The sequence below is a fragment of the Alligator mississippiensis genome, chromosome 5 (assembly GCF_030867095.1).
Source record: "Alligator mississippiensis isolate rAllMis1 chromosome 5, rAllMis1, whole genome shotgun sequence".
NCBI classification, from domain to species: domain Eukaryota; kingdom Metazoa; phylum Chordata; order Crocodylia; family Alligatoridae; genus Alligator; species Alligator mississippiensis.
Genome location: NC_081828.1, coordinates 218,650,157 through 218,676,065, shown reverse-complemented (window position 1 = coordinate 218,676,065; position 25,909 = coordinate 218,650,157). Strand labels below are relative to the sequence as shown.

General features: G+C 48.9%; 1 protein-coding gene across 2 annotated transcripts; it reads right to left on the bottom strand.

Annotated features, from left to right (window-relative positions):
* Positions 1-16: 16 nt before the first annotated feature.
* LOC102573759 (GTPase IMAP family member 1) lies at positions 17-18,357 on the bottom strand. 2 transcript variants are annotated; one of them, XM_059729429.1, is made up of 4 exons: positions 18,126-18,357; positions 15,604-15,649; positions 12,681-14,579; positions 17-1,345 (listed from the first exon to the last, which is right to left on the bottom strand). In XM_059729429.1, the coding sequence occupies exons 3-4, from the start codon at positions 13,533-13,535 to the stop codon at positions 1,301-1,303; spliced, it is 900 nt and encodes a 299-aa protein (XP_059585412.1). In that variant the 5' UTR covers positions 13,536-14,579; positions 15,604-15,649; positions 18,126-18,357; the 3' UTR covers positions 17-1,300. The 2 variants fall into 2 exon arrangements, with proteins under 2 accessions (XP_059585412.1, XP_059585411.1); XM_059729428.1 differs by lacking the exon at positions 17-1,345 and adding an exon at positions 7,715-10,368.
* Positions 18,358-25,909: the final 7,552 nt, after the last annotated feature.

The following is a 25,909-nucleotide window of genomic DNA, read 5'->3' as shown; positions in this document are numbered from 1 at the left end:
ACAATATAAAAGCGGGGGGGGGGGGGGGGGCACGGAAATCAATACAAACATAATAATTATCACTTATAAAACAGTGGATATCTATATCAAAATAGCAGGGCACTTATTTGCAGAGGGGAAAGAAATAAAACTTACTACCTAAAATAAAATGTTAAAGCTTATCCTACATCTTACCTTACTTAGACTTATCTATAGGGAATAGAGATGAAGATACAAAGTCAGAAATGGTTGGGGAAGGGGAGGGAATGCACTTTAAAAGAAAAACAAAAAAAGAAAATGTGGGGGTTTTGCTACAGCAGGCCACAGAGAAGCAGGTCAGGCAGGGGAAGGGGATCCTTTAGACACTTAGGGAGGGCACAGGGTTTAATTTGTGAGACTCTTGCCAAAAAGGTTGGCCTCTGCTGCTCTCATCTGCCCTCTCCTATAGCACAGATGAGGGGAGCCAGAAAGGAGGGGGGCACTTCTCTCTCCCATTCCCTGTTTGCTTCTACTTACTGCCTGGGTGTTGCAGCAGTGCGAGCAATGTGTCAGGGACCACATGGCATTCTGTGAATCATAGCTCTACACACCAACAGAGGAGTCTGCTGCTGCTGGGGGAAGGATTGACCCCATTTTTTTAGTCACTGAAATTGGCCAACTTTTACCCTCCTGACATGAGCTTTCATGGCAAAAAATGAATGAAAGCTTCCCCAGCAGCAGTAGGCTTAACAACTGCTCTTGAGCAAGACAATTCCTGGGATGCTCTGCACATCATGACACATGATGCTCAAGGCAGCTGCCTGCTGCTCCCCTTGGGTGCTGCTTAATGGGGACAGGAGAGAGAGGACTTCTCCAAGCACAATCCTCATGTTACACCAATGTGCACTGGGTTGGGCATTTCTAAATTCAGCATCTAACCATTGCCTCTCGGCACCTATCAGCAGCAAAGTTGAAAGTCCTCTCCTACTGCCTGAGCCCTCTCCCAGGTGAAAACATAAGTCACCTTCCCACTGCCAGGCTATGGCATTTCTGCCTCCAGTACAGTTACGGTTAGTTGCTGCAGTGGGGACAGACCTTCTGTTTCCTGCCCTGGTCCTCATGTGTTTTAGGCTAGAAACAGTCTCTGCTACCACCATGGTTTATGCTGGCACATGTACCATTGAGACACTTGACTTCTGATGCCCTTTCTGGCTGGGGATGTTCTATGAGTGCCACAGTGATGCTCCCATTCCAGGTATGTTTCAGTCTGTCTCAGATCATGTTCATGTTTCTGTGCCATCATCTACTGTCATTCTGCCAATGTACTTGCTGCTGAAGCCTTCTACCAGAAGCAGGGGTCTTCTTCATCCCTTTCGTGTGATGTCACCTTTGAGACAAGAGCAGCTGGTTAGAGCTAAACCTGAGGTGTGGAGATGCTTAAAGAGTGCTTAGGGAAGGCATTCACTGGACACATAGGGGGTATTACCTTTATCTGCTTGGACCAACATAACTGCATGAAGGAGACAGAGAGACTTTATTTATTTTTTACTTGTATAGACTTTAATTATAAAGAAGTAAAAAACAAAAGGTGAAAATGTTGAAGTACCTCCCACTGGGACCCCTCCCACCTGGACTGAAAACACTCATCTCACAAGAGTTTGAGGCCATGTCCATGCAATACCCTTCATGTGGTTACACATTTAGGACTATCCACCTACCAGCTTGAGGAATGTCCTCTCAGTGGCTCAACGTGACAAAATCTCATCTACATTTTCATAGAATTATAGATCCATAGAGAAGGGAGGCTGGAAGGCAGCTCCAGGGATCATCTCATCCAACTCCCTGACTGAGGCAGGATCAGCCCTGTCCAAACCATCCTCTACGATGCATAATCTAAACTCTTTGTACAACTATTATCAACCCTGACACAAGACATAACCTGTGCTAACAGGTAAACCAAGGGGACTACAGTGGCCAGCTTCTCTAAAAGACTGTTAATTCATAGATTTCATAGACATTAGGGTTGGAAGGGACCTCGGAAGATCATCAAGACCAGCCTCCTGCCTCAGGGGCAGGAAGTCAGCTGGGGTAAAAGGATCCCAGCATGATAAACATCCAAACATCTCTTAAAGGAGTCCAGAGAAGGTGTTTGCACCACCTATGATGGCATTCTGTTCCAGGCCTTGTGGGCTTGGACAGTAAAGAAGTTCTTCCTTATGTCCAGCCTGAAACGGTCTTGGGGGAGTTTGTAACCATATGACTTTGTCATCCCTTGGGGTGCTCTGATGAACAGGCATTCCCCCATATCCTGATGTACACTGTAATGGGGGGGCTTCTCGGGGCTGATTTGCCTTTGGCCTGCTCATCTGTTTCTGAGCCAGCCGCCCACCTTCTCATCTGCCACTCGTTGTTATCTAATTAATTATCTTAATTAGGCGAGAGACTGCCCATTTTCTTGCCCCGGTGCCAGGGGGTGCTATCTGTGGCTCCGTTCCTCCCCTACACCGCAGCCCAAGCTTCACAGATGGTTTTATAAATTCCTCTTTACGTTGGGGTCTCAGCCACTGTGGGCTTACCCCTTCTCTCGCTAGCTAGACTTGTCAGTCAAAACCCGCTAATCGGGGCTTGACTCTGAGGCTCTCTCTCTGAAACTCGCTCGGGCTCAAGGCCCTCTGTTCCATGCACTCTGTGACACCAGGCCTACTGGCCCTTCTACACTGTGAGCCCCTGTGGTGACAGACTGTTGGTTTCTCATCCCCCTTCAGTTTTGCTCCTCTTTCTATAGTTAGGGCCTTTCACCTAAGCCCACTTGCTAGAACCTGGCTTCAAGACTCCTATCTCCCTTTCTAGCTTCTTTGGGCATGTGGCCCTAATGCGGCAACTCTAGTGCCATAGGGCTTCCTGAGCCCCTTATCACAGTGCCCCTTGGTGCCAATGAGGCCTCCTCCACCCCTACAGCCTCAGCCACAAACCACTGACTTTTAACATCCCACATAAACCATAGGCTTCTATGGCCATATCATGAAAAATAATACTGAAGAAAGAAGAGAGGCAATGTGCCCGCTTACTTTAGGTGATCATGTTTCTGACTCACAGTGGGGTGTATTCTCCCCAAAGAGGCTGCCCCAGCAGCACCATGGTCATTGGGAGTCCCCCTTTCTGCTGCCTCTCTGGCCCTCTCCACTCACCATCTATAGGGTTCTGGCCTTCCCCTTCCTGTCACCTGACCAGGGCTCAATCCTTAACCCCTACTTGACCAGCTGTCTGTGCATGGAAGGTTCCAGATTTAAAGGGACCACCCTGTTTCTTGGTAACAGAGCTAGCGTTCCCTGTTACATACACCCCTTACATATGTGTAAATAGCCACCAGGTCCCCACTGAGCCTGTGCTTTTCCAGGATGAAAAGTCCCATGGCTCTCAGCCTATCATCATAAGGCCTGTTTTTCTGCCCTCCGATCATGTGTGTGGCTCTCCTCTGGACTCTCTCAAACTTCTCCACACCCTCCTTGAACTGTGGAGCCCAGCATTGGATGCAGTACTCCACCTGCATCCAATGAAAAGGGATTCTTCCGATGACTGGGCGGTACATATTGAGGGTTATAAGCTGTACAGAAAGGACGTGGCGGGGAAGAAAGGGGGAGGGGTTGCACTCTATGTCAATGAGCGATATACATCGACCCTTATCAAAGCGGAACTGGAGGAGGAGAAAGTAGAGGGATTGTGGGTTAGGTTACATGGGGGTCAAGGAGAAAGGGATTTGGTGGTAGGGGTCTGCTACAGACCCCCACACCAAGGGGAAGAACTAGATTTGGGGCTCCTGAGGTAGCTCTCAGAGACCATAAAAACTAAGGAGGCGGTAGTCATGGGGGACCTAAACTACCCAGACATCTGCTGGGAGACACAGACAACAAAGTCCCACCACTCATGCAGGTTCCTATCCTGTGTACAGGACCTCCACCTGATGCAGGAGGTACATGGTCTCACTAGGGGGAATGCCTTATGGGACCTGGTATTGGCAACGGGGGATGACATGGTATGGGACCTACAGATCAGTGGTCACCTGGGGGACAGTGATCACCAAATAATAGAATTCACCATAAGACGTTGAGTGGGTAAGGTAACTAGTAGGGTGAAAGTGCTAGACTTTAGGAAAGCTGATCTCAATGAAATCAGGCGATTAGTCAAGGACTCACTGCAGAGTAGGAGTTTTGAAGAGATGGGAGCCCAGGAAGGGTGGCTGTGCCTTAAGGAAATGATCCTTTGGGCACAGAGGGAGACAATCCCGATGCAAGGAAAAAGAAGGAAAGGGGCCAGGAGGCTTCATTAGCTGACCAGAGAAATCCAGGGCAGCCTGCGGACTAAACGGGGAGCATATAAAAAGTGGAAACAGGGAGAGATTACCAAAGAGAAGTATACCTCCTCTGCTCGGGCTTCTAGGGAGGCAGTTAGATGGGCCAAAGCTACCATGGAGCTGAGGATGGCATCCCAAGTTAAGGATAACAAAAAAATTGTTTTTTAGATATATAGGGAGTAAAAGGAAGGCCCAGGGAGGAATAGGACCCCTACTAAATGGGCAGAAACAATTGGTGACAGACAGGGGGGACAAGGCTGAACTCCTCAATGAGTTCTTTGCCTCAGTGCTCCCAAGTGAGGGGCACGACAAGTCTCTCCCTGGGGTTGTAGAGAAGCAGCAGCAGGGCACCAGACTGCCATGCGTAGACCCTGAGATGGTGCAGAGGCACTTGGAGGAACTGGATGCATTTAAGTCGGCAGGCCCGGATGAGCTCCATCCGAGGGTGCTGAAGGCACTGGCCAACGTCATTGCAGAGCCACTGGCGGGAATATTTGAACACTCATGGTGCATGGGCCAAGTCCCGGAGGACTGGAAAAGGGCCATGTGGTCCCCATTTTCAAGAAGGGGAGGAAGGAGGACCCGGGCAACTATAGGCCAGTCAGTCTCACCTCCATCCTTGGCAAAGTCTTTGAAAAAATTATCAAGGCTTACATTTGCAAGAGCCCGGCAGGACAAATTATGCTGAGGGGAAACAAGCATGGGTTCATAGCAGGCAGATTGTGCCTGACCAATCTAGTCTCTTTTTATGACCAGGTTACAGCTGGGATTGCTCCGAGCCATGTTATTCATGCCCACATGGATAAGGAGCATAGGGTAGTGGTCAGTGGGCCAGATGAGTTTTGGGATCCTCTTGGCCGTGTCCTGGATATGGGCTCCCGGAAAGCATCAGACCTCCCCAGCTAAAGGGTCAGAGCTGCAGATTGTGCCCTCAGTCCCCCTGAGGAGGGAGTCTCCCACGATGAGCACTCTATAAGTGACCTTAGGGAGAGCAGGGACAGTAGCTGTGGATGATTCTCCCTTGCCTGCAGGAGCTGGCAGCTCTGCAGGCTCTACTGGGGCTGCAAGAGTTTTTTATCTGTTCAAAGCTCCAGATTGGAGGGGACCTTGGTGCAGTGGGCCTTGGGGCTATTGACCACCTTGGTCCAACCCCCTGGCTGGACAGTATGGGAGATCCCCAAGTCCTCCCTTGTCCTGGATGGTGACCTTGGTCTACCCTCCGCATACAGGGGGTGAAGGGCCTGACACTAGGAGTCTATCTCCTGCTCACCTTCCCTGATGGCACTCAGTCTCTGGACTGTGGCCTGGAGCTCCTCTATCTGGTGCCCCAGAGACTCCAAAGTGGAGCAAACCTACCAAGGGAAGGTGGCCATGCTCCTTGTGCCATATGCCTGGAAACATGCCAGGCAGCCTCCGCAGCTGAGAGACAGAGGCTCCATCATTGTGGAGCACAGAACCAGGGGTTCCATCTGGGTGGAGGCCTCTGAGTTGCCGCAGACACCAAGAGGACCCTTGTGGTGCAGCATGTGCCTATCTGCATTGTGCCACTGGTAGCCCAGCTTTGATGGGACTACCTTTCCTAGGGCTCATTGGCAGCATCCACCACGTGGCACTTTGCCAAATATGATTACCCTTAACTGGAATTTTCTATTGTGAGAGAATCTTTGCATTCTTAGGTGGGGGTAGGTTTTGCTCTGACTGTTCCTCTTGCCCGGGCTATATTTTTTCAACCTAGTTAGCCAACTTTCTGATTCATTTTCAGTCAGGGACCGTGTTTTTCCATATGCTCCTGTTCACTGGTGCAAGTCTTGACCACAATTCAAGTTCAGCACACAGCACAGTTCAAAACCCAGGCCTGAAGGCCTCTGGGTCCCAACACACCCCACCCCAGAGGAAAGCAACCTCTCTCTCAATGGTGACACATAAGGGATGCACAGGGGTGCATATGCACCCCCTGATATGCCTCAGCAAGAGCTACCACTCCTGCCATTTTCACCCCACTGTAGCCTAATACACATACATAAAATCAACTTTGCTCTCAGGAATTTCAGGTGCAATTTCCCAGAAACCCTTGCACTATGACCTTGAAACTTGACACACTTTATGCCCTAAGGAGGGGCTACCACTACTGCAAGTTTCATTCAAATCAGCCAAACCACAACAAAGTTATAGATATATATATAGATATTTCATTGATTCCCCATTGTACCCTATGGACGAATCTCTGAATCGCAGAATCTTTTTCTGAATCGATTCAAAAGCTCCAAATTGATTCAGAAATCCTAAAGCTTCTACCAATTCAATTCAGATTCAGAGATTCAGCCTCTAAATCATCTCCAAATCTAAATCACGATCTAAAACTTTGGGCAGCCCTACTTCTCAGCTCTAATGGGGAGCCAAGAGCCATGCACTGCCAGGACGAGGTGGGCAGAGAACAGCCCTGTCTCAATGCTGATTGGCTCCCAGTTCTTAGAGGGGCCAAGACCTGAGCAGCAGGCTTGTGAAAATAGGGAACTATTCAATTCAGATTCAGATTTGACAGATTTAGAGGCCAGCAATTCAATTTGGAGTTTCAGATCACTGTTCTGAATCAACGAGGCTGAATTGGCTTTGGAAGATTCAGCACCAGTTCATAGAGATTTGGAGATTCAGCCATAGAGAATAATGAGGAATTAATTAAATACCTATAACTTGGTCATTTTTTGTCTGATTTGGATGAAACTTGCAGGGATGGTAGCCCCTTCTGAGGGCATGAAGTCTGCCATGTTTCAAGGAGATAGGTCCAGGAAAGTATTGCAATTTCTGGGAAAGTATTGAAAGCAAAACTTATGTCACGTATATGTGTTACACCACAATGGGGTAACACACACAGGCTTTTATGCTGTTTCTATTTACCTCCCCGCAGACATTGTGATGGAAGGGCAGTCAGGGAAAAATCACAGTCACTGGCCAGCTAGAGGTATCAGTCCTTCCCCCACCCTCCACTGCCCCTTCCTCTTCTAAGCTGTCTAGCCTCCTTTTGAAGACTCCAAGGGTAGGGACAAGCACCACTTCCCTTGGAAGTTGGTTCCAGCTCCTAGCCGCCCAAACAGTAGTCTTGAGGTGTCAAGACTTGTCAGACTTGAGTAGTCTTGAGGTGACCTGGCCAAAGAAAGTTCAGCTCCTCCCCCTACTCTCCAATACTGTAGTTCCTGAGCAACATTTGAACAACAGCAGACATGCTCCACAACTGTTGCAAATTTTTGGTACCAGACCAAGGGGTTCACCTGGATCATTTTGGGGCCAGGCTGGGCCAAGCCCAGATGGGAGGGTCTGTCTGACCCCAAAGCCATTCTGTGCATCTTAGGGTCATGTAGGATACAGATGCCAAAAACATCCTGCACACCAGAATCACACCAACACCCCCCTCTCAAGGGACACCCCCATCACCAGCAGCATCCACCACCCACAAGACTGATGCCCCACAGATCACTAAAGCACTGTGTACATTGATTGAAAACAGAAACTTTCAAAAATAAAAGTTTAATTCAAAACCAACAAATGGTGAAAACTGAAACACTGCTGAATACCCACTCACCTATCCCACAACTAGAAAGCTATGACTAAAATGAAAGATCTAAAATTCCCCCTTCAAAGTCTTCTGCCTATCAAAAAACAACATCCCAGCATCAGCCATTCTCAAATGAGGCACAGCTGGAGGGTAATTGTAAGACAGAGACAGCAGTTAGCCTGACATGTTCTAACATACCTTAACCTATACTTCCATGCTTTCCTCTATTACCATAAGTCCAAGCCCTCCCACAACGGAAAACTTATCACCAGCTGCACTTCTGCCCCTGGCTCCTGGTACCAATGTTGTGGCTGACAGAGGGCTTGGGGCAGGGGGGAGGAGACTGGGGTGGGTGCGGTGGAGGGAAGTTTGTGTGGGGAGGGAAGCATGAAGACAGTGGGTGATGGTAGTATCACCACCATGATAATGTGTACAGGACTGGTGAAGGGTATACAGGATAGCGAGACAAGAATCAGGGTGGGGTGGTGGTGGAGAATGGGGGCATGGTGGTAGTCATGCCTGTTTGCTAGTAGGGCTGTGCAAAGCTTCGGTGGGTAATTCGATTTGGAGAAGATTTGGCCTGATTCAGAGGCCAAATCTGTGAACCTGAATTGAATCGCTAGAAGCTTAAAATGTTCTGAATCGATTTGGAGCCTCTGAACTGATTTGGAAAAGATTTGAAAGAGATTCGGTGATTCGGCAGGAGGTCTTTATGGGGAAATAGAAACAGGGGGTCAAACTAGCAGATCTGCTTAGGTCCCTTCCAACCCTACCAACTATGAAATTATGAAGACCTATAAATTGAGTGCACAGCTCCCTGGGTTATCCCTTATTGAGCTGAGATGTCTAATGTTCATGGCAGCAGCAAGCAGCCAACAGTGCATAGTTCTCAGTCCACTTTGACCTTCACTGAAATGAAGAGCCTGGTGCATGTGCTGAGGGACCCTGATGTCATGTACCAGTTTGTCTGCAGCCCATGTGCCAACTGGTACATCTACCTTGATGTTCCCCAGAGATTGTCAGAGTGGGGTCACAACAGAACATCACTGAAGTGCTGGGTCAAGGCTAAGATGCTGCAGGCAAAATTCCACAGGGATGTTGCATGATCACAGAGCCAGGGCCCCCCAGTGTATCATGTGGCTCACTACAGGTACCTCCAGTCACTAATGGAGGAACTGTATAGGTATGCACAGAGAGTGACAAAAGCCTCTGGGGTGCCCTCACCTGAGACCACTTTGCCAACCCTGGCTGCCACTCACAGGTAATCCAGCCACTCCAGTGGAGAAGAAAGCAGAAGAGTCCCAGGCATGTCACCAGTCACTTCTTCTCAGGAGGATATACCAAGGACCACAACCTCCACACAAGGTATGTTAAGTCCTGGGGAACCTTATAGTCAGTCACCTGTCACCTGGAATGACAGCTGTGATTAGACTGGGCTGAGAGGTGAAGTGGGGAGGGAAACTTGTTTTCACCTGCTTGTGTAAAGCAGGATCTCACTTGTTTACAGCCAATATGGACCTAATACACCACCCCGCCACCCCCAACCCCATGGCCAGGCACCGATTTTGGACTGAATGCTTCTTTTTTGCTTGCAGGATTTACTGAGCATTTCTTTTTAGAGCAGCAAGCATCCATAAGTCATTCTAATTACCACATTTATGAATTTTCTTTATTTTCTTGATTTTCAGCTCTGATTCCAACACCTCCACCAAGGATGGTCAGGCACCAAAGGCTGGCTGCAGCCAGTGCTCGAACTGACAGTCTGGTGAATGCTCTCAGGGAATGAAAGCAGTGGCTGCAACCACTGGTCAGTCAGGTCCATTGAGCTGCAGGAAGCATCGTGGGCATCCAGCACTGAAACAACCATCATGAGTCCAGGAGGCATACCCAGGAGGCATACCCAGATCTGGCAGGACTGGCAAGTACTGACAGGTGTACTGCTCACCATTTTATGCCTGGTGGTCATCAGACCCAGTTCTGCAGCAGCCCCTGCACCTTACCATGCCAATCAGCAGCAACATTGGGCATGGATCCACGCAATACAACTGAACAGTTCTCTGTCCAGCTCAGAATAATGTATGAATTGTTGTACTACAGAATTGTTATAATGATTCTTTAGTTATTGTTATAGTATAGTTATAGTTTAGTTATAGCATAGTATAGTTATAGTACAGTTATAGTATAATGATCCATAGTTATAGTAGTTTTGCTTCAGTGTTTTTAAAAAGTGGTTCTTTGTTTTGTTTCCTTGTTTTGTCTGTACATAAAGTTTTCTCCTTTTCTTGGATGTTTCACTTCATGTTCTCTTTGTTTAAGAGATGGACTGGGGAGGGTGGACCCTAATGACCCTCAATGGACCCTAATGACCCTATTCAACAGCCCTATCTAAACAAGTCCCTTAGCACAAGCAAGTGTTGCTCTGTTCTCTGCATAACAAGATGGTTTTGTTGACTCCTGATGGAATCAGTGAGGAGATGCAGCTGATCTTGGATGCCCTGGAGACATTCAACTAGAAGAAATGAAGAAATCAATGATGAAGTCATCCAGGTACTGAAAATAATGCATGCTATGCTGACCCTTGTCCTGAGGCACCAACGCAGGTTAGCAGTTTCAAAAGGCTTGTTATACTGGGAAATTGTTTGGACTAAGAGGAAGCCATGGATCTTGAGAGTGACAGGGTTTTGTGGATGAACCTACAGAGCAATGATGGCAAGCTCTGGGCATACACAAGCACCTCTGACTGGTGGGGATGCATTGTATTCTCATCTTGGGATGATCAGCAGTGGCTCAAGATGTTTGGAATGAGCAGGGAGACATTCTTCCACATAATCTCTCTGCTCTTGCCATATATTGAGTGACAGGAAACTTTCATGTATTGCCCATCGCACCAGAAAAAAAGGTGGCCAGGGCCATCATGAAACTGCCCCCCCCCCCCCCAACCAGACTGTTTCATCAGGAGCCAATTTGGCATGACACCCTGCATGGCCATGGTGGTGGGATGTGAGGTATGGCAGCTACTGCAGGGCATCGCAGTGAAGAACTTCATCTGCCTCAATAACCCCAGGGAAATTGTTGAAGGCTTCAAGATCATGGGGTTCCCTAACCATAGGGGTGCACTGGACTGCACACACATCCCAGTCTTGTCCCCATCCCAGAAGAGCCAGTCATTCATCAGTAGGAATGATGACACTAAGATGTGGGGCGAGGTGGGCACACTTGAAGGGAGAGAGAGGCTGCAACTAGATTTAGACAGACTACAAAAGTGGGCAGACAAGAATAGGATGGGGTTCAATGTAGACAAATGCAGGGTGCTGTGCCTTGGGACAAGGAATCCACAGCACACATACAGGCTGGGGAGTTCCCTTCTTGAAAGCACAGAAGTGGAAAGGGATCTTGGAGTCATTATTGACTCCAAGATGAACATGAGCCGCCAATGCCAGACCGCAGCCAGCAAGGCCAGCCAGACCCTGTCGTGCATCCAAAGGTGCATCTCAAGCCGGTCCAGAGAGGTGATCCTCCCCCTCTATGCGACACCGGTCAGGCCACAGTTGAAGTACTGCGTCCAGTTCTGGGTGCCGCACTTCAGGAGGGATGTGGCCAGCCTGGAGAGGGTCCAGAGGAGGGTCACCCGCTTGGTGAGAGGGCAGCAGGACAGACCCTGTGAGGAGAGGCTGAGGGACCTGAACCTGTTCAGCCTCAGCAAGAGGAGGCTGAGGGGGACCTGGGGGCTGCCTACAAGCTCATCAGGGGGATCAACAACAAATAGGCAGAGCCCTTTTCTCCCCAGAACCATCTGGAGTGACAAGGAACAATGGTCATAAGCTGATGGAGAATAGGTTTAGGTTAGAGATCAGAAGGCAATATTTTACAGTTAGGGTGGCCAAAATCTGGAACCAACTTCCCAGGGAAGTGGTCCTCACCCCTACCTTGGGCAAATTCAAGAGGAGATTGCAAGATCACTTGTCTGGGGTCTTGTGACCCCAGCATTCATTCCTGCCTGTGGCAGGGGGTCAGGCGAGATGATCTGTTCAAGTCCCTCCCGACCCTAGCTACTATGAAACTATGAAACTTCAAGAGGGATGTGGACAACCTTGAGAGGTTCCAGAGGAGGGCCACTCATATGGCCAGGGGCTTACAGGTAAGGCCCTGTAAGGAGAGACTGAGGAACCTAGATCTCTTCAGCCTCCACAAGAGAAGGCTGAGAGGAGATCTTATAGCCATTTACAAACTCATCAGGGGGTCAGGGGGCGGTGGGCAGCAAGAAATAGGAGATGCTCTGTTTATTAGGGCACCCCTTCAAGTAACCAGGAACAACAGCCACAAGCTGATAGAAAGTAGATTTAGGTTGGACATCAGAAAGAATGTCTTTATGGTAAGGGCTGCCAGAATCTGGAATGTGCTTTCAAGGGAGGTGGTGCTCTCCCCTACCTTGGGGGTGTTTAAGAGGAGACTGGACAAGCACCTGCCCGGGGTGACTTAACCCCAGCACTCCTTACTGCCCAGGGCAGGAGGTCAGACACAATGATCTATTGAGGTCCCTTCGAACCCTAACAACTATGAAACTATGAAACTGTCAGTGGCAACAGCCTGGTTACTTCCCTGGCCCTGCAGCTGCCACTGGATTAAGGACTTTACATCATCACTTTGAATAAATATCTGCATCAATGGCACAGCCAGATCCTGGAGCCCCCTGCCATGATTCCCATGATCCAGGGCACAAACTCTTTCAGCCCTACCTGCCCGTCCCAGGTCACAGTTCTGTCTATCTGTCAGCTTTTCTTCCAGTTTCACAGCTTAAGTTCACTGACCTTGCCTTCTCACCTCATCCAAATATGCGATGTTTTCCTGTAGTGCCTCTGGGCCAGTGCTCAATTCTTCCACTGTCTCTCCACACTCCACAGGGTCATGCAGATTTTTTCTCCTCCCTTCCTCTCCAGTTGCCTCTTGAGGCCATTTCATCTCCAACTGGGCATTTTTATACACATCACTGGGGTGACAGCAGCCCCCGTTCTCCCACCACATCGTGACAATCTTTCCCATCAGCTCATTGACCTGTGCCTCCCCGTCTTCTCCTGTTGCTTTATTGTAGAAAGCACAGTACCGGCCCCCACACTCCTGAATCAGGTGGCGCAGGGCTTTGTTCTCTGAATAGCTCACATAGTCCGTCAGGGAACCATCCCCTAAATCTTCTTTACGGGTGAACAAGACAATCGTGAACTTCATGGCCCCAGCTCCAAATATCTTCTTTACCCTCCTCACTGCATCCTCATCCTCCTCTGTGAAACGTCCCAGCTGGGTGACCAGCACCAGAGCATGGGGGCCTGGGGCAGAGAGCAGGAAGCAATGATGGATCTCACAGGAAGCTTGTTCATCAGGGGCTGTGGTGTCAAAAATGGCAGGAGTATCCATGACCACAACCCGCCACCCTTCCCAGCTCCTGCTTCCCACTGCACAAGTTTCTGTCACTGGCTTTGCCCCCAGCTTGGACTCAAACACTCGCTGGCCCAGGAGAGTGTTCCCTGTGGCACTTTTTCCAGCACCGGTTTTGCCAACAAGGATGATTCTCAGCACCTTCTCTTTGTCAAATAGTTCAGCCCAGTTCAAGTCTGTAGAGAACACATAAGAGGGAAGCATCACATGATTGCTGAGACCAGGAGCCCTCAACCTGAGAGTCATGACAGCAAGGGAGCTGCAAAAGGGTTTCAAAGAGTTTGACACCTGTTGTGCAGAGACCTGTACTTGTCCACATGCCCCACCTCTGTCCTATCCACCTGTATCCCCAGGCCTTCTCCAAATCTATGATTTGCTCCAGGCTCATCACTTTGTGCTAACTGGGGCCATCTCTAAAGAAGAAGCTGGATGCCACCCTGATTCAGGTTATGTCAGGACCTCACCTTCAGCTATATGCAGGGGGTAAAATGGGAATTAGCCCCAAGGAATTTGGATTGAAACAGAAGTTCAGCAGCAAAAAGACTGACCTAGGCATGCCATGAAGCTTATGGCTATGTGCTGCACATCCATCTCAGGACAAGATGGAGGCACCTAATGGACCTAGGCCTCTAATGAGTTAAATACCCCATTCCTGCCCAAGTCCTTCTTAAAGGCCTACAATTTCCCTTTGAACCAGGTCTTTTTTCTTTACAACCAGATCCTGACCCCCTTGTGTCACTCAGGTCTCAGTCCCATGGTACCAAGTGTTATTACATGCACACTTAACTCTGTTTATTATTACGTAATCATCCTCGGCATCTTCCTGGGCTACAGGCTGCAGTTCCTCAAAGCTTTCTCCCAGGTCTCCTCCCTGCTCTCCTGTTTTGGCTTCTTGAGCTTCTGCTGGATTTTCTGAAGCTTCACATGTGGCTTTTTGTAGATATTCTCGTTGACTCTTCCTTCTCACACATGTACAAAAGACATGAAGCTGACATGGGTGACTGATCTGCTGCATCAGTCCCTTCACTGGGGCCACCAACCAATTAGCCAGATCACTCACTATGGTAAGTTCTCTGTTGAGGGAAGATTGTGAAGCTCCAGTCTCTTGAGTCAGCCCTGGGAGGTTGCTCTTGTCTGGGACCTCTGGAGCATCATCCTTCAATGCATCCATTAAATCTTCTTGCTGGATGGATGTCAGGACTCCAGATGTCCCCGTGACTGGCTTCACTGCTGCTCTGTCTTCTTCAGAGTTGCAGCCCAGCTGGGTCTCAGAATCTGGAGCATGGGGCTCTGGGGGGGGAGATGACAATGGGTTTTTTTAAGATGAGTCTCAGCTCCCTTCTTTGGACAAACACTATCTTGCCAAGAAAAAAGGTGCTCTTGCACTTTTCCCAGATCCACCTTTCCTACCAGGATCTTAGGGGCCTCAGTACAACAGAAGGCAGGAGGCAGTCTCTTAGGTATGTAGAACTTGCATCATTTAGGGCCTTATAGGCCAAACTCAGCACCTTGAACTGTATGGGGAAAGCTAATGGAAGCCAATGCAGATTCTGGAGAGCTGGAGTTACATGCTCCTGGTAACCCATCCCTGTTAGAAGACAGGCTGCTACATTTTGCACTAGCTGCAGCTTCCAGATCGTCTTCAAGGTCAGCCCTACATAGAGCACACTGCAGTAACCTACCTTCAAATTTACAAAGACCTGGATGATGGTGGCATTTAGATATTAAAGGACCTAGGGTGTCCAGCTGGTGGCTGACAAGGTCTTTTCCTTAATTAAACAAAAAGTTCAGGAGTGCTTATCTCACAGCTAAGAAGAAGATTTCAGAGTCTTTTTGGGAAGTAGAGAAATGCATATTTGTCATCTAGATCAGTGTTGCTCAACTCGTGAGTCGTGACCCAAACTCAGTCACAAGAATCTATGAAAGGGTCACAAATAAACTTTAAGAAGGGGTCAGCAAGCTTTAAAAATGGATTTTACTTTAAAGAAGAAAAACATGGGAAACTCTGGCTTTTCCCTTGCAGGTTGGAAGAGTTCTAGTCTACGAGGGGCTGCTTGAGGCCCCCCATTCCCCACACACCTACCCCTTGCCCCACACACTGGGGGGGCTAGGGCCTGGAGGTAGGGGCAGTGGGTCAGGATTGAACGGCACTGGGCTGGGACTGGCCATTGACATTTACTAATGGTTCCTGGTTCAAAAAATGCTGAGAACCGCTGGACTAGATCCGCCCTTGAAATTCTCGTTTCTGTGAAAGAAACTGCTGTTACAGGAAAACACTGTCTGAGACTGCAGTGCGGGCAGAATACTTACTTACCCTTGATAGTCGATTCATCCTCTTTCTGCTCCCGTTCCATGCTTGGCTGAAATGTTTCCAAAGGAAAGTTGTCAGTTACAAATCAGGGAACTGAGACACCTCCATCAACTCCTTCAAGGTCTTGCTTGGACACAGCTCAGGAGAATGACATGGGGAATAATAATTGGACTACAAAATTAAACTCTCAGCATCTGGCCTTAGAGCAGACACCGTAATAATCCTTTTCTGTTTCACTTAATACAAATGCATGTTCCCCACTGCCCAGAAGAGGGCTGTCATGACCAGACTGTAAATTCTTCGGGTATAAGGAGGTACCAGCCAACTCTTGTGAAGCAACCAAAACATATGCTGTGCGGCTATGGCACTGTTGCACTGATCTATTATGGTTAAAATACAAATTAGCTAAATTAATTTAAATTTAATATTGGACCAAAAAGGGCTAGAATTGCAATGTTTTTACTTGTTTCCATTTGCATCACTATAGGAAATTGCAGATGTAACTGTTTTGTTGCAACAGGTGATATCAGTATCCTTTAATATCAATGCAATTATCTATACCAGTGATTCTCAATCTTTTTAGTCAAGGTATGCCTCAGTTGACTCAAGGCACCTCTCAAAATATTCCAGCTCTTACTTTTGACTCATTTTCTGACTACAGAAAAATACTAGCACACTTTTATTGCAAAGAACTCAGACAGCCCATAGCTGGGAAGAATGTTTTTAAACACTCTGCAATCCAATTTGAAACCTCTGGCCATGTCCAGACAAACAGGGCCATGCAATTTATGGCACCACAAACTTCTTTATGGTGCCACAAACCACACAAAATTAAAATTAAAATGTGCCCTGTACTGCAATTTGCAGCACTGGGGAAAATTTTGCTTCTGGGACTTCCCAGTAGCAAAAAACCCCACTTCTGGAAACAAACATAGCACAGAGCGCGTGACAAGAGCATGCACCCAAACAAATAGAGTCTTGATCCTCCAGGAAGACCCTCTAGGTGCCGGCCAGAGCATCTCTACTATTTCATTTGTGACCCTATTACTCCAGCATGCTGGGACCTGGGAGGAGCTGGGCAAAGGCATTCTGCCTGAAAAAAGGGACAATTTGCCCCTCAAAAGTGCACGTGCAGGGATGTGTACTGAAACAAACAGTAGCAGCACAAATTTGGGCCACTACTATTTGTGCTACTGCAAATGCATGGCCCTACTCATCCGGATGTGGCTTATGAGTTTATCTTGTGAATTATTTTTGCACCCATATCACCGCTAAAATTGCATGACTTCCCATAACACCCTTGGAAGGATTTTAAGATGCCTGAGGTCTATACCTTCTATCCATTTGTCCCAAACTAAGCATGGGCCTGTCTTCTGACCTCCTCTTTATCATCTTTGTTCCCATCTTTTCAGTCTCTCCATTTTCACTACCTCCATCTTAAACTGCAGTACCCAAATTGCACACTGTCCCCTGGCTGAAGTCTAATCAGCTCTGTTTAAAATGATCAAATCAGCCCATTTTACACACATTTTTTCTGTTAATACAGTCTTAAACTGCATTTGCTTTTCTTAGATATCATTCTGTTGCTGTTTCATGTTGAGTCTATGTGCCATCAACCTCATATATCCTTTCTAGCAGCGTTACTGCCCAGGCAACTGCTCCCCTTTCTGTCTGTCTGTACTTGGTTGTTCTTCCCCTGCTCTAGCACCTGGTGTTTGTCAGTGTCCAACTCATTTTGTAGAATATAGCTCGGTTCTCCAAACTGTCAACATCCCTTTAATTTTAATCCAGCCCACCCAAGTTTTTGCAGTGCTTCCCACTTCTGGATCATCTGCAGCCTTGAACACTAAGCTCCCTATCCCTGAATGTAAGTTACTGGAACAGCAAGATGAAGTAGCATTCAGATTGCAGTTAGAGAAGAAAAGACTATTCTTCCCCCTGTGGCAAAGGAGAGCATGAGGCAGTGGATCTGAACAGCGGCAAGGCAGGTTTTAATCATTTCTCAGAAAAAGTTACTACCCTGGAAGCACCACAGGACAATGGAAAAAACCATCCTCACTTTCCTGGGAGTCTGCAGCAGTTGTCACCACTGACTGAAAGCGCAGCGAGCCTGGGGCTGCTTTGACTTTCCTCTGAGCTGCATCAGGCCGGCACTCAGGTCAGGGCATGGGACCCAAAAAGCCAGTCATGTTTTCTCTCCCTCTTGTCCCATGCTGAGCACAGCTCAGTGGGACTCCAGACCTGGATTTCATCTCTTGGTACCTTTTCCTTTTTCAACTTTCATCCGATTTTCAACTTTTCACATTAATTTCTAAGCATTTTCTTTTCTAATTAGGCTTTTCCTCTAATTTTTTTTTTTCCTGTACAAGTGCTGTCTCTTTCACTCTGACCTTGGAAAGACTTGATATTTTCAATTCATGGTCAGAACAATCCATGATTCGTTCCCTCCCTTCTCCCCAGCTCTATAGTCATGATTTTGCTATCCAATCAGGCTACTTATATATACACACAGAACCTCACAGTACCTCTGTGCTTCCAGCTTGTCTTATGGAAGAAAAATGAGTTCTCCCCACAACATCTGTGTTTCTACGTGGTCCTCCACTAGAAAATCTCTAGTTTCCACATCATTTTCCTTGATGGTGATGTCCTGCCAAGTTTGCTGGGCATCCCTGATTTCTTCTGTTTATAAGTTGCCTCAGGAGTATTCTCAGCCCAAAGAAAGATCTAAACAGAGAGAGAGAGAAAGAGAGAGAGGAAGCAAGGGTTCTTTCCTTCCTGCTGACAAGCGGTGTGCGTCACAACTCAGCTGACAGCTTCAACCAGAAAAACAACTCAAGGGAGAGTTTTAACAGGAAGTGGATTATAAATATATAAATGACTAACTGAAGGGTGCCAAACAGACCAAACACTGACAAGCTTATTTAGCTTTTCTAAAAGTGTCAACTGGATACTGTAACATGTTTTTGGATTGGAGAAGCCAGGCGCACCGTAATGCATCCAAACTCCTCCGCAGAGGCACTTACTGCCATAGTGTGCCTCTTCCCTAACTCCTTGTCTGTGGGGTCTGTGCTTGGTAAGCACTTCCAGGCACGCTTTGTGCGTTTTTCTGTGTGTGCAGTGCCCAGCACACAGGACTCCCTAAGGCATCTTTAGATTATGCCAAAATCATAAGAAACCAGCCAGAATTTTATAAGGAAACCTATCACAGCCTATGTTTTCTGACTCTCGCTATACACACTTCTGTAAACATCTAATTAAGCCAATTGCGCATCAACATTTTACTTTATTCCTTGTAAGTATGGCTCCTTTAGAGAGCTCAAAAGCTTGGAGACAAGAGTCTGTTCCTTAAAGCTCCCCAGGCCTCTTGTGGCAAGTCAGATCTGTGCAGGCAAAATCTGGTATTAACCCTTATCATGTAACAGTGTCAACTGGTTCTAACTAAATGTGTAACTTCACCCTTAAGCGAGTATTACATGATGATGTCAGACAGTTTTTAAAGCCATTGCTTTGTGTCTTGCTCTCTGCAGCAAGGAAGAAGAGCATTTGAAAGGTGTTTTTGTCCTTCACCTGTCTCCCAGACCCCTCCCTTAATTTCCTTTTCTCCAAGATAATAGGCTTAGTCCTCTCAACATTTCCTCTGTTGGTGGATTGAGAATTTTGAAAAAGAGGGGTGCAGACGAAGAGGTGCATCATCCCATATAAAACAGCACATATTTTTCTCCAGATAAAAATAAACTAGAAGCTTTGCTAATCAACTAGGGGCCCAGGACAGTATTACTCAGTTAGCAAGTGAAGCAGAAACTTACAAACTAACTTTATTGGAGTGAGTTAGGGCTGCTGGTTGTAGCCATGTTGGTCTAAGGACACAGGGAGACAAGGTTATTTGTGCCGATGTGATATCTTGTATTAGACCAGGGGCAGGCAATTATTTTGGCCAGAGGGCCGTTTACTGAGTTTCGGCAAACCATTGAGGGCCACATGACAGGCAGCCCAGGGCAGATTAATATTAATTTTCTAAAATTTTAGGGGCCCCATGGGCTGGATAGAATGGCCTGATGGGCTGCATCCAGCCCCTGGGTCACATTTTGCCCACCCTTGTATTAGACCAACTAAATAGCTGGAACACATGTTCTTTGCAAGCTTTCCAGCACAAACACTCTTCTTCAGGCAGAGGGGGCACATCTATATGTGGTGATTTAAGGCACCTTAGCCATTTTTAAGATGCATTACAGGCACAGGTCGGAAGAGGGAGCAGGAGGCAAGAGCTCCTGTCAAAGCACAGGGGAAATCCCCACCCAGATTCCCTGCAGTGGAAGGGGTCAGTGCGGGGCCAGCAGGGCTTGCTGGCAGCTCCCTTGCGCCTCTCCCTGGGGAAGGGTTTTTGGCTGGGCAATGCAGGCTGCTGGGGAGGGACTCTCTGCCCGCCCGGGATTCAGATTGCCTTAGAGGCCTGAGCTGGGCTAGCAGGCGGGCCCCAGCGCGCAGCACGGCGTACTCTTCTCCACCCATCTCTATCCCCGGCAAGCACCGGGGCTCCGTGCCGGACACTGCCCGTGGAACAGACGGCGTAAGCTCCTGGGGGCTGCGAGCGGCTCGGCCCGGGCAGGCTGCGTGCAACGCGGCCGGGGGCTCCGCTCTTTCCTTGGCCCTGCTCCAAGACCGAGCACCCGGCGTTGTTGCGCTCCGCCTCCCCGAGCTGAGCTGCACAGAGCCCCCAACGGCTCATGCCGCCTGCCCACGGGCAGAGTCTGGCTCGGAGCCCTGGCACCTGCCCGGGAGGGAGGGCACTGCAGTGGGGAAACCCGTGCCGGGCGCTGCGGCAGGCACAGGCGCAGTGCCAGCCCGCCTGCTGGGAGGCTCCCACCCCCGGGGCCAGTGCCGGCCGGGGGCGCTGTCCAGGGTGCTGACCCGCCCCGGAGCCGGGAGCGAGGGGCGTCTGGGGCTGTCCAGGGTGCTGACCGGGGCGGGATGCCCTCAGCCCAGCGAGACAGCTTAAGGCAGTTTAGTGTAGACACGCGCCTATAACGCCTTAGTACTCCTGGGGCTAAGGTGCGTTAGGTTTCGGCGTACATAAATTCCTGTGTAAACATGCTCAGGGAGAGTTTAAAAAATAAACTGTTGGGGACTCTCCAGCTTCTCTACATCCTTCTTAAAATGGGGAGCCCAGAACTGCACACAGTGCTCTAGAGGCCTAACAATACCAAGTAGAGCTATTGCCTCCCATATCATACAAATTACAATTACCCCTTTATTTATTTCTTGACCACATCCCAGTCCTGCCTCATCTTGTACCTGATGGCTACAAAATAATATTTAAAGATTTGCTTTTAGGAATTGGCCAGATTGAGAAGCCCAGGATGGGCGTATCGAGCCTGGTAATCGGCTAGCGCTGCAAGGAAAAACCCAGGACAGGGGCAGGGTGCTGCGGTGGACCCAGACAGAAAGGGTTAGCAGCACAGCACCCCAAGAGAAGGACAGGGTGCTGCGGTGGTCCCCAAGGAAAGGGGATAGCAGCACAGCGTCCTGCAAGAGGGGAAGCAGCGCGGTGGGCCTGAAAGACAGGAGGCTCGAGGTGAGAGTCCCAAAGTGGACAAGGGTCCCTGAGCAGGACAACACTTTTAGAAGAGGCCCCAGAGAAGAGGGGCAGTGTTAGAGAATTAAAAAAAGTTTAAAAAAGAAAGAGAGTTGTTAAAACCTGTGGGATGAAGAGTTTAGGAGGAATCAGATAGACCATAATTGAGAAGGCCCCAGAGAAGGGGGGCAGCATTTTAGGAAGCCCAAGGAGGGCACAGCGAGCCCCGAAGAGGGGAGTGCCTTGTGAGAGAAGACCCCAGAAAGGGGAAAGACTATATAGAGAAGGACACACCAACCTCAGGTACATCAGCGAGGCTTGAGGCGTGGTATTAGGGGCGGTAGGAGCCACGCATAGCCCACAAGGCTAGGGTGCTTGAGTAGCACCCATTGTATGGGGAGACCTACGAGGGGTCCAGGAGTCCACGTGCCCGAGGAGACAAAAGGCAGCCTCCCTACTACATTTACCTTAAGAGCAAAGACATGGTGGGCGAGAATGGAGGGTGCCCTTGGGCCGAATTAGTGCGGAGAGAGGGCCTTGAGGAGATCACGGCCCTCCTGAAGGACCCCGCCGTGACAGTACCCATTCAAGGTTAGCCACATCCCTCTTGAAGTGCAGTACCCAGAACTGGATGTAGTATTCCCACTGCAGTCTGACCAGTGCTGCATAGAGGGGAAGGGTCACCTCCCTGAACCTGCTTGTGATGCATTGGTACATGCACAACAAGGTGCGCTTAGCCTTACTAACTGCTTTCTTGCATTCGTGGCTCATTTCATAGATTTCATAGACATTAGGGCTGGAAGGGACCTCGGAAGATCATCGAGTCCAGCCCCCTGCCCAAAGGGCAGGAAGTCAGCTGGGGTCATAGGATCCCAGCAAGATAAGCATCCAGTTTCATCTTGAAGGTGTTCAATGAAGGCGCTTGAACCACCTCCGGTGGCAGGCTGTTCCAGACCTTGGGGGCTCGGACAGTAAAGAAATTCTTCCTTATGTCCAGCCTGAAACGGTCTTGTAGTAGTTTATGACCGTTCGACCTAGTCGTCATCCCTTGGGGCGCTCTGGTGAACAAACGTTCCCCCAGATACTGGTGGTCACCCCTGATAAACTTGTAGGTGGCCATCAGATCAGCCCTGAGCCTGCGCTTTTCCAGGCTAAAGAGCCCCAGGGCTCTCAGCCTGTCATCGTAGGGTCTGCTTCCCTGACCTCTGATCATGCGCATGGCTCTTCTCTGGACTCTCTCAAGCTTCTCCACATCCTTTTTGAATTGTGGAGCCCAAAACTGGACGCAGTACTCCAGCTGCGGCCTCACTAAGGCCGAGTACAAGGGGAGAATGACGTCCCGGGATTTGCTTGAGAAGCATCTATGGCCGCAAGCCAGTGTTTTGGATGCTTTACTAGCCGCAGCATCGCATTGCAGGCTCATGTTCATCTTGTGGTCAATGATGACCCCCAAGTCTCTTTCTTCCATAGTGCTAGCCAACATAGCACTGCCGAGCCTATAAGGATGCTGCAGGTTTTTCTTCTCAAGGTGGAGAACCTTGCATTTATCGGCATTGAACACCATCAGATTCTCATCCGCCCACTTGCTGAGCCTGTCCAGGTCAGCCTGGATCACCCACCTGTCTTCTGGTGTGGATGCTTTGCCCCAAAGTTTGGTGTCATCGGCAAACTTGGCCAGTCCGCTTCTGACTCCAGTGTCCACATCATTAATGAAGATGTTGAACAGCATGGGTCCAAGGACAGAGCCTTGGGGGACCCCACTGGTCACAGGACACCACGATGAGTGACTTCCATCAATTACTACTCATGTAGTAGTTACTACATGACTACTTGTAGTAGTTACTACATGACTACAATTACTACTTACTGCTCATGTCCACCCTTCAGTCACCATGTTGTTGAGAAGTGTGTTCCTCAGCCTATAGGTGTGTTGCTGGTTTCTTCTCCCTAGATGCAGCACCTTGCACTTGTCTGTGTTGAATTCCATCCTATTCTCATCCACCCACCTCTGTAACCTGTCTAGATCTAGCTGGTTTCTGTCCCTCCCCTCCAAGGTTGGACAGGTTAGACAAGTGGGCAGAAAACAACAGAATGCAATTCAACAAGGAGAAATGCAAAGTGCTGCACCTAGGGAGGAAAAATGTCCAGCACACCTACAGCCTAGGAAATGACCTGCTGGGTGGCACGGAATTGGAAAGGGATCTTGGAGTCCTAGTGGACTCCTAGTGGACTCCAAGATGAACATGAGTCGGCAGTGTGACGAAGCCATCAGAAAAGCCAATGGCACTTTATCGTGCATCAGCAGATGCATGACGAATAGGTCCAAGGAGGTGATACTTCCCCTCTATCGGGCGCTGGTCAGACCGCATTTGGACTACTGCATGCAATTCTGGGCGCCGCACTTCAAGAAGGATGTGGATAGCCTGGAGAGGGTCCAGAGAAGGGCCACTCGTATGGTTAAGGGCCTGCGGACCAAGCCCTACAAGGAGAGACTAGAGAAACTGGACCTCTTCAGCCTCCGCAAGAGAAGGTTGAGAGGCGACCTTGTAGCTGCCTATAAGTTCATCACGGGGGCACAGAAGGGAATTGGTGAGGTTTTATTCACCAAGGCGCCCCCGGGGGTTACAAGAAATAATGGCCACAAGCTAGCAGAGAGCAGATTTAGATTGGACATTAGGAAGAACTTCTTCATGGTTAGAGTGGCCAAGGTCTGGAACGGGCTCCCAAGGGAGGTGGTGCTCTCCCCTACCCTGGGGGTCTTCAAGAGGAGGTTAGATAGGCATCTAGCTGGGGTCATCTAGACCCAGCACTCTTTCCTGCCTATGCAGGGGGTTGGACTCGATGATCTATTGAGGTCCCTTCTGACCCTATCTATGAATCTATGAACGTCCCCACTTCTCCCCACATCTTTGTGTTATCAGAGAATTTGGACAGCGTGCTTTCTACGCCCACCACCAAGTCACTGATAAAGGTGTTGAATAGTGCAGGCCCGAGGACCAAGCCCTAGGGAACTCCAGTGCCCACATCCCTCCAGTTCAAAAATGACCTATCCATCACCACTCTGTGTGTGACCATCAAGCCAATTTGCCACCCATCGGACTCTGTAGGCATCAATACCACAGTCACCTAGGTTTTTTTTTATGAGAATGGGGTGAGAAACAGTGTCAAAGGCCCTCTTGAAGTCCAGGTAGACAACATCCACCTCAACACCCGCCTGCAAGGACTTTGTAACCTGGTCATAAAAGGATACAAGGTTAGTCAGGCAGGATCTGCCCACAACAAACCCATGTTGGTTGCCCCTGAGTATTACCTCTCATGCCAGGTCCCTACAGATGTTCTCCTTGATAATTTTCTCAAAGGTCTTCCCAAGGACTGAGGTGAGACTAACTGGCCTATAGTTATCCATGTCCTCCCTTCTCCCCTTCTTGTAAATGGGGACCACATTGGCCCTTTTCCAGTCCTCTGGGACCTGGCGAGAGCACCACGAGTACACCATGAGCCAGGGGCCCTGCTATGACCTCTGCCAATTCCCTCAGTACCCTCAGATGAAGACCACCTGGACCTGCTGATTTAAACACATCCAGACCCTCCAAAAGTTCCCTAACTAGATCATCCCTGACCCTAGGCATGGCATGGTAACCCCTGAGCCTGCCTGTAATCATAGTGGGGGAGCTGTCCCTTTATCCTTTGCTGCAATCACGATTGCCAAGCCTGTCCTGTAGCAGCACCACATTACCTGGTGCCTTCTTACTCCCTATGTATTTGAAAAAGGACTTTTTGTTATCCTTAATTCTGGTCGCCCACCCTAGTTCTATCTCTGCCTTGGCCTTCCTAACCACCCCCCTGCAATCATGAGCAATGGAGGTATAATCCTCCTTGGTGATATCCCCTTGTTTCTACTGATTGTAAGCCACCTTTTTGCCCTCAGGCCCTCCTGGATGCCTTTACTGAGCTAATGGGGCTTTTTAGCACTCTTGCCCCATTTCATTTGCATTTTAACTGGCTCCCTCTGAGCTCAGAGGATCATCTCCTTAAGGAACAACCATACATCCTGGACTCCCATCTCAGTGAGGCTCAGAGTCCCCAATGTCTCTTATTAATCTCCCTAGCTCATTGCAGTCAGCCCTCCTGAAGTTAAGGACGTTTGCCTTACTGCTTGCTTTCACCACTCTGTCAGATAGTATATTCCAGCAAACAATGGTCACTAACGCATAGGTAGTCATCACCTGCAGATCCTTGACCAGGTCATCACCTGTGGCAAGGACCAAGTCCAGTGAAGTCTACACCAAGTCAACACAAAGGAAAGAGAACAATTCAGACAAGGTAGACGAAGTCAGACAGACACACTTTTTGCAGCACAGGAAAGATTACTATGAAGCATGTTGGAAAAGCAGGTACCAGGTCTACTGGCAGGGGAGGGGGAGGGGCCGGGGGAGAGCTAGAGCTGCAAGTTCCTGCCCCACAAAACAGAGAAGCATTCTTTTCCCGAGCAGCCATAGTCTTCTGCTGCCAGTGGAAGCAAGGAAGTGGGAGCAGTACCTATACCTGATGTCCCTGAACCTGCACCACCTCATCTAACTCCAAAAATAGGCACCATAAGCAGAATCACTGTCTCCTCCACCCTAATGTCATCTCCCAGTGTGAGCCTCCCACTGCCAGAGGAGGAGCTGGACCTGGAACCAGGGGACATGAGCACCCTGGCTCAAGCAATTATAGGGACCGAGTGGGAACAAGAGT